At 37.2% G+C, this 8912-nt stretch overlaps 1 protein-coding gene across 2 annotated transcripts; it reads right to left on the bottom strand.

Moving 5' to 3' along the window:
• Positions 1–535: 535 nt before the first annotated feature.
• On the bottom strand, positions 536–7175 carry LOC109103838 (eukaryotic translation initiation factor 5-like). Of its 2 annotated transcripts, XM_019117180.2 has the most exons (12): positions 7030–7175; positions 6608–6808; positions 5113–5395; positions 4887–4968; positions 4622–4794; positions 3741–3852; positions 3435–3562; positions 3201–3350; positions 2339–2500; positions 1616–1780; positions 1382–1522; positions 536–948 (listed from the first exon to the last, which is right to left on the bottom strand). In XM_019117180.2, exons 3-12 carry the CDS (start codon positions 5182–5184, stop codon positions 853–855), a joined length of 1281 nt encoding a protein of 426 aa, XP_018972725.1. In that variant the 5' UTR covers positions 5185–5395; positions 6608–6808; positions 7030–7175; the 3' UTR covers positions 536–852. The 2 variants fall into 2 exon arrangements, with proteins under 2 accessions (XP_018972725.1, XP_018972726.1); XM_019117181.2 differs by lacking the exons at positions 6608–6808; positions 7030–7175 and adding an exon at positions 6387–6519.
• Between the last annotated feature and the right edge of the window lie 1737 nt (positions 7176–8912).

The following is an 8912-nucleotide window of genomic DNA, read 5'->3' as shown; positions in this document are numbered from 1 at the left end:
ATATTCCCTGGGTGCATTTGACATTATATTTAAATGCCAAAGTCATCATGATCATCAAAGACAGAGGGGCTCATACAATGGTGGACCTCAGAGTCAAAAAAGCCATATGCCAGTTGAATCATCAGTTAGATGTTCTGGTGTATATGTGCCATCTAGTGGCCATTTTAGGCTTGACGTTCAAACAAAAGTATTTTCCATTTTTTTTTTTTATAAACTGTACTACTACTTGACATATTCATGAAAAATACGTCCTACAAAACCCCACCTAGACAGTGTGACTGGGGACCAGCCTGTGCTTTTTTTTAAGCCAATCAGAAATGCTCTTTGCACATTATTTTGAAAGCAGGGTTTTGGTGAGAAGGCACGTGGTTGAAGCAACAGGAGTTTCTATATTAGCTGCCACCCCTGAAGTAAAGGGAGTGGTGATGCCAAAATGGACAGCTCTGTATCATAGTTATTCCTGTTTATTTCATGTATTCCATTACACAGACTAAAGTTACAACCTTATTAAGTTAAGAAAACAAAATCATCCATATAATGTACAGCAAAAACCTTTATTTTATGATTTCAAGAAAAAAAAAAAAATCAGATGTGCAGCATAAACAACCCCATGAATCAAAGTCAAGCTCACAATACAACAACATTGCTCAATACAGACAAGAAAGCTCAGAAGTTCTTATTACATCAGCAGCAAGTCAACGAAAGAGCTATATTAAAACCTTTCTCGTAAATCAAATATAAGGAGAGAGTGGGACAAAAAAAGACTGGGGCTAAACAGGAGGCCACTTCATCAAGAGGAACAGGAAGTAGCGAGGTTCCAAGATGGCAGCTGCTGTTTCACTTGTCGTTTCTTTAAATGGCATCTATATCAAGGTCGTCATCCTCTTCTGCTTTCTCAGGCTTAACGGTCTCCACCTTCAGCTCTCGGGCAGAAGAGGAGTACACAACCTAAAGACCAAATACAGTTCAAATGAGAAAGATGAAGAATCAGAATATCACACAGTCTCTCTAAAACACACTTTAATTCTTGCCCAGAGAAGACTAATGTAATTACACTAATTACAGTCCCAGGGCTCCTGCTGACAGTTAAAATATAAAGCTGTCTCTCTAATTAACAACTACATAACCCTGTGTGAGGCGTGTGTGAGGTCTATAGTTTGTCAATTTAAAAAAAAAAGGGGGTAATTATATTTTCTCCCCTGGTTCAATTGTTGATACAACATCTACACTGCACTGTTGAGAAAAGGCTAGAGAGGTTTGAGAAACTGCTAATCTTTCCTGAGATAAATCTCGCAGCTATAACTGGATAAAGGGCCTTATGAATAACTGGAGCTAATCCAACTGTAAAAAAATGAAAAAAAAAAAAAGTGTAATAAATTACCTCAACGTTTTCATCATCTTCCTCCTCCTCTGCCTCACTCCCCTCACTCTCCTCCTCTGCCTCCTTCAGCCATTTGACAAAGGGAGCTGCCTTGGCATGGATCTCCTTGGCCAGCTCCTTGGAAACATACTTCTTGGAAACTAAAACAAAACACATTGTATATTATTCAGGATTACAAGGTCATGACCCTGATGTTATAAAATGCTCTTAATCCAAATGATGAGCAGGTTGTACCTTCTCCGCCCACATGAGGATGACATCCTCCTCCAGCAGGTCGGCATCGTAGAGGGCTTTGAGAATGATGGGCACTCGCGGCAGCAGCTGACTCTGATGAAGCTTCACCAGACACTCAAAGCCTCCCAGAAGATACTTCTGAGCTTTCTTATCATTGTGGCAGAACTACAGGAAAAGGAGGATTTTGCACTTTCAGTAGTGATCACATGGTAAAAATATGTACATTTATGATTCACTTTATTTGTTATCTTTTCGCAGAACCAGAATATAACATAAAAATCTCCAAAACCACATTTAACCAAACCGGGGGGAAAGTGGTAGATATCAAAGCTGCTCATTTATAGTCTAGACTATATTAAGCATGGCCTAACACTAGACTCATAGCATGTCAGCAGGTCTCGGTGTCCTGCTATAAATACTCGTCTATCGCTAGGCCCAGATGGAAACTTTCATTTGTATTCTCGATACTGATTTAGGGGAAAAAAATCAGCCAAATTCTTGTGTGTAAAACATTAAATGGAGCTGAAAATACTATACCTGACTCAAGGCACAATCAAATTAGCAAAAAAATTACTTATTAGCTTAAGTGAAAGGGGTTTTCCAATTCTGTGGAAATCAGCAGAATGTCTCACAAGAGGTCTGTACATGCAGATCCTGTGTGGCCCAGTCGATTACATTTAAAACTAAAACTGGTGATTTTTTTAAAAAAACAAAAACCCATACCCGCAGAAAGTGGCGTTTGAATTTCTTGATCTGGTCTCTGATGTTCTCGTCAAAAAGCAGTTCGCTCAAGATCAGTGGCCCCATGGCTCTCACATCCAGCCTTTCTGCTTCAGCCAGAATCTCCTTATCAGCAGAGTCTATTGCTCCACTCTCTTTCTTTTGCTGATCAGAAGAGAGAGAGAGATGCTCGTCAGCTGTCTGAATTCTGGTATCCTTGGTCATTTAAAACTATATTTTAATTTAAATCTAATACACTGGTACAAAGGTTAACTACCATTCAAAATTGGGGGGTCAGTAATATATATATATATTATATATTTATATTATATATATTTTTTTTTTTTTTTAGAGAGAAGCAATATTTTTTATTATAATATATATATATATATATATATATATATATATGTTTTTAATTTTTTTAAAGACTAAAACGAATCAAAGGACACAGTAAAAAACAATTTTACAAAAAGTTTTAAGTCAAATAAATGCTATCTTTTTTAAACTTTCTATTGATCAAAATATAGGTGGGAAACAGTACCAGTTTCAGCTGTTTTCAATATTTCTTGAGCAGCAAATCATCATATTAGAATGATTTCTGAATGATCATGGGATACTGAAGACTGGAGTAATGACTGCTGAAAATTCAACTTGCATCACAAGAATAAACTACATTAAGAGTGACTTTACATTTGAATAATATTTCACATCGTTACTGTTTTCACTATATTTTTGATCAAAGAAATGCAGCCTTGGTGAGTATAGAAACTTCTTTGACCAACCCCAAACTTGTGTAACTTCACCAGATACAAGGATGTAATTAGAAAATGTTTTTACATAACAAACACACAGTGACGCTATTTACTTTGACAAAGTTGTAGAAGATGTTGACCCTCTCCTCCAGGTCCTCGCTGAGGGTCAGGTTCTTAGCATGGTCACTGATCTCCTCCATACGCCGACGCTGGGCCTCCTCTGTGGTTTCCTCTGCCCAGTCATCATCATCTTCCTCACCATCCTACACATCAACTTACACTTTAATGTACTGGTTACAAACGACATGAATAATATATATGTATAGCTGTTCACGGGTATCTCTTACAACAACATCTGGTGCATCTATGTCATTATGATTCCCAGCTTCACCACTTCCAGAGCCATTCTCCTTATCCTTCTTTCTGTTTTTCTTCTCTTTCTCCTTCTTCTCTTTCACACAACTGCTATCACTCTCTGCATTTCAAATCGGTTCACAATTAATGGGGTTTATAAAGCTTATATGCAATACTGACACCAGCAATGTAAAAGCAAGCAATACTAAACCCATTTCTAACAAACACGTGGCATAAACACTAAATATAGTGAATAAAATGAGTAGATGCATTTGAACCGCCCACAACGTACAACTCACCAGGTGGGTTTTTCAGGATGAATGTGCACAGTTTGTGCCGAGTGTCCAGCATTCCCCGATTACCACAAGCCTTGCAAGAGCTTCCGATGGTCTGCTTCTTTGCGTTAACATGCTGAGAGACAAAGAAACTAACTGAACAACAGATACTATGAGGTACATTTCTGAAAAAAAAAAAAAAAAATAAAAACGCTTCTGATTTGCTGTTATACAGATGTTTTGACTTCCACTTTTAAAAAAACACTGAGGATTAATTTGCATTTTAAATATCAGCTAAAAATGTGGAACTATGACAAACTTGCTATTACAAGAAACTGCAATGGTTTATTCAAAATGGAAAAGTGTTCACTTGTATTATTAGATAAATCAGAAGTATTTTTTCCATCAAAGTTTCTTCACAAAAATACATAAACATAGCTTTAACGCACATAAATGTAAATTAATCTATAATCTCCAAGCTAAATGCACCAGGATCAATTTAATAATTTTTTACCACTCCAATATATAGCAGACATTTACAGACTCTAAAACCATTGCTAGTATTGTTAAAATAAAATGATTAAACAATATTCTTTGTGAAATGAAAACAGACAAACACTAGATTGTTTTAGTGCTTTGGCACTGAACGACAAAATGTGTTTAAGTTGTAAAACTACTAAAACTAAGATAATAACTTTTAAAACTTAAATTAACATGAAACTGAAAATATAAAAATGAAAGCTAGTGTACTAAACATCACACGCCAGCTTGTACTTGCACTAAAAAAAAAAGCCCTCAGAATGTTCTCTAAACATTATCTGACCGACAGCAAAACACAGAGTAAATAGAAGCGTTAATTTTTAACTACAGGTTCACTCAGCAAGCAACCCCGATGGTCAGCTTACCAGGTCAGTTTCAGGGTTGTCACACTCGGAGCACAGCACAAACTTGCGGATGAATCCGTCCAGCATGTCCTGCAGTTTGTTGGCTTCATGGGATCCGTTTACGATGTAGCGGTCATTCTTAGCATCAAACTGAGTCTGCGCCCCCAACTCACAGCCAAAAAACTTAGTTGGATCTGAGGAAACAGAAAAGAGAAGAATACATACATCATTGTCCTTTAATAAAACACTACTGGAAGAATAACGGCTGTGACATGACTAAACTTACAGGTTGGAGGCCTATTCAGTGCCTTTGCAACATCAACCATGTTGACAATGACCGTCTTGATTCCATTACCTTTGCCTTCCACCTGCAATTAAGAGTGCAATTCTTTTAATCTTCTCTAGTATCAGATTGTTACTACACAAAGCAATACGTGAATATTACCAATGCATATAGAAATAGATACAATTTTTTAAAAACTCATTTAGATCAAAAGAAGTCTCCTGGGTACCTTGGCAATCAAACGGGGCATCTTGTAGCGGTAGAACTGGTCTGACACACTGCGGTTGACGTTGACAGACATTTTGAGTGATCTGAGCTATCACTATCAGCAAGATAAAAAGATCCTGAATGGGATTTTTTTGGTATCTTCTGTCTGGAGAAGAGGGGATGACATAAACAACTGCAAGTGTGCTCGGTCTCTGACATGAAAAAGATCTTGCCACAGCGGCTGCAAACTCCTCGCTCGTGGACTAGGTTTCCCCCGCTCGCGTTCCAACAGCTGCGCAACAGCTCTGAAAAGCAACATGACATACAGTACATTATTACACCCATTCCATTCAATCTGAACAATTTATTAGGTTCATACTTAACAAATTGGATTCTTTCTGAACTATTTTTGATGGCAGAGAACTAACTGGCCAATTTATATCTAAGGCCAAATCACAGCGGTAAAGATATTTAATAATAATGCAAGCCATTCGGGACTTGTATCAAGGCTTTTACTATGCAACAATAGAGGACCAAGAAAAAAATATGGCTCCATTAATGTTTTTGTCTCATCATACTGAATAATAAATTAAATGAAACACACAAATGACAGCCTATATTATTGATTTAAAACAGCGAAATTTGAAAGAAAGAAAAAAAAAATCATAACAGTTGTCAAATATTAAATGTTTGGCTAATTACGTCTTTTATTTGATTGGCCATTTCAGTAATTTTGACATTGACGAGCACTGTTATGCTACTGACGCAGACCAGCCAAAAAGTTGAACTTTGTCACCTATCAACAAACAAGGCAGTGCATAATGGAGTGCAGCATCAAGAATATTAAATTTTGACTTGCATGGTGAGTTTGTTTTTTTCATACTATGGAGCTATGAGTTACGTGACAGAACACGCTTTCAAAAACCAAACACGTGTAGGATTACGATCACGTAGTTACGTCACTAAGCGCGTGCCCAACGGTTAGTCGAACTGAAAGTAAATCAATCAAGTTGTTTACAGAAACCGTTAAGAGAACTAGAAATGTCCAGAAACCACGTCGGCGTGTTTAATTATTCGTTTAGAAATTATATCGATGTCGCTAACGTTACAGCGCAATATCGAGTCACCCGAGGGATATATCGAGGCACCCAAGGTCGATAAACATACGGGTAATTACCCGCTCGAGCACAACCCACTCCGCTTTTTTTATATTTAAATAAACACGTCAACCAGCCCTTACGTTACCGGAAACTATTATAACACAGCCCGAGTAGACGTGTATTTGTTTTAACAAACCTCAGGCTCGTAAAGTGCGATGGTCGCGGTGGTGCAGAGTGCGTCACGGTTAGCGCGCGGCGCCATTTTGTTCCCCTCCGTCAAGCTAGTTCACACCCATTAGCTAGCTATAAAAACCTCCAGAGCACTCGTTTCCAAGACTCGGGTAACCACAACGCACTCACAAATGCGTATTAGATATTGGCAAATCGGTTTATGCAAACGACCGCTCGGATACTCACCGTTTTCGTAAAATAAAGACATAAACACAACGCTAGTCGTCCACCGACGCAGTGAAGGGTTGACAGCGGAGAGCCTGGAGATGTCGGGTCGCGATCCAAACACTGTAACACGACACACCGGTGAAGACAGATTAGACCCGGGGAGTGCTGAGCGATGCAGCCGATCGATCAGTCGAGGGATGTCAGATCTCCGGGGAGGAGCTGGAGTAGAAGAAGAGGGTTAACGTTAGATTGGTCAAATGAAACTTGGCAACACACTTATTAAGATAAGCAGCTCTCCGACTCGCTATGATAAGAAAACAAACTGTTTTTATTCAAACGACTGCTTTGGCATTTGCTAGACTCAGACACTGCAGATATGTCTGAGACGTGTTAATTAATCAGCAAGTGATGTTTTAATATCGGTTCAGATCACGTCTTACCTTCCCAGAACGCAATGGCAGAATGAGCTGTCGGCGCTGCTGGTGGTGGGCGTGTACTTCGCGTGGAAGACACATCGCCCCGCCCACCGCGCTCATTCATTGGCTACCATTACTCCTGGTTTCAATTTCATAACGGTGACTGGCTCCTTTTAACGTCAATCATCACTGTACCACATAATCACTGTTTCGGTTTATGTTCTTCTGGTGCAACGCATGCTGCGCAATGGAGAGTTATAGGTTATGTAAGTTAGCCTAGTTTAGGCTTTTTGCATCAAAGAAAATGCAATGTCCTCTAAAAGAGAATTTTGAATAAAGGTAGTACAGGGAGTTAAGCTCGTAACACCTAGGCTACTGTGACCTAAATAGTAATTAAAATATAAATTTTGAATTTCTGTTTTGACGTAGAATGTTGTCTGAATATGATGTCACCACCTGCAAATCATATTCACAAAAGATGAAAAAGCACCCTTAAAATATTACATACTGTATGATTGTTGTGCTATAGGTATGCTAGTTTAGACATATTTTTCATTGTTAGTTCATGTTATATTATGTAGTTAACTAATGTTAACAAATTAAAACTTATAGTAAAGTGTTACCAATATGTCTTTAGAACACTTTCTGAGCCTTTTTGACTCCTCAGCCCCCCAAACCCATTTCCCTTCCCTTTATACAAGAAGACAGTAATATAAGGCCATGCTAGTTTTAGCATTTTAATTAAGATTTTGTTAACAAAACAAAACATTTATAATTTTAAGATCTATTGGAACCTTGCTGAGACCCCCTAGTGGGACCCGGTTGAAAGGGTTTGTTGCTACATGGGTAAGTGACAGAATTTGATGTTTTGGGTGAGCTATATGTGGAAATGTGGATATTTCATGGTGTATAATGCCAAATTGTTAATCCTGTTTATATATAAAACAATAGTCATAACTCTTAAATTTTGAGAGTATGGTAACCCTGTATCAAGGTACTGTGCTTATAGCTATAAAATGAAAATGAAATCAATAAAAAGAAATCAATCGAACAAAATATATTTTATATTTGAGCAACATACAGAATATCTGGAAGAGTTGTATTTGTTTCTCTTTTTTTCTTTGATCTGTTTTTCAAATGTTTGCTGCATTGGGGGCTGCCCTAAAAAGAAGAAAAATAAAGACTGACATCTTAATTTAACCTAAATCTGTAATAAAATGTGTATGTGCTATATAAATATAAACACACAAATCCCTCTCTTTTGTATAAGTTTTGGTTCTGGCTTTGCTATTTGTTTTATATGTTTTGCTATTATTAAACATTTATGTGCTTACATTAATTGAGATTACAGTTAACTATAGACTACAATGAACACTTGTATTATTTTAAAAAATTACACAAACTTGTAAATCAAATCTTGATAATGTAACATTAAAGAAAACGATGAAAGCTCTTCATATTTTGCATGTCTCTCTTATTTAACACACCTGATCATCGGCTCATTAGGAGAGAGCTCATTGAGCTGAACTGAGTTTGTAAGATAAGAGAGAGACATACAAAATGTGGGTCCCAATGATATAAACTTTCTCTTATACATATTTACCCTAAAATGTTGATGATTCAGGTTTGTAAGTCACATGCAAGTGACTAATGTTAATGTAGACTTTAAAAGTACTCACGTATCACTGCTTTATACTGTTTCTACTGCAATTATAAGCATTTATTATTAACTAGTGATTGTCTGTCATGTTTATCTTTAGCATTTTTGAATTTCCTGTATGGGATATGGTATTTGGTAACTGATTGTACTATATTCTTCACAGATTACATTTTCATGTTGACCTATTTTGTGTCTTTTATAGTAGTAATAATAATAACAATAATAATAAGCTCCCATTCTCCCGCGA

Source organism: Cyprinus carpio, chromosome A13, assembly GCF_018340385.1.
Source record: "Cyprinus carpio isolate SPL01 chromosome A13, ASM1834038v1, whole genome shotgun sequence".
Lineage (NCBI taxonomy): Eukaryota > Metazoa > Chordata > Actinopteri > Cypriniformes > Cyprinidae > Cyprinus > Cyprinus carpio.
The sequence above is the reverse complement of the archived record's forward strand: the minus strand, read 5'-3'. Positions and strand labels throughout refer to the sequence as shown.

What these genes read in the sequence shown, in the direction of transcription:
- LOC109103838 (XM_019117180.2), bottom strand. Translation starts at nt 5,184, where the DNA reads ATGTCTGTCAACGTCAACCGCAGTGTGTCAGACCAGTTCTACCGCTAC. An exon ending in ACAACCCTGAAACTGACCTG is followed by an intron (nt 3,853 to 4,621) that starts GTAAGCTGACCA and finishes TTTGTCTCTCAG; the next exon opens with CATGTTAACGCAAAGAAGCA. An exon ending in CATCCTGAAAAACCCACCTG is followed by an intron (nt 3,563 to 3,740) that starts GTGAGTTGTACG and finishes TTTGAAATGCAG; the next exon opens with AGAGTGATAGCAGTTGTGTG.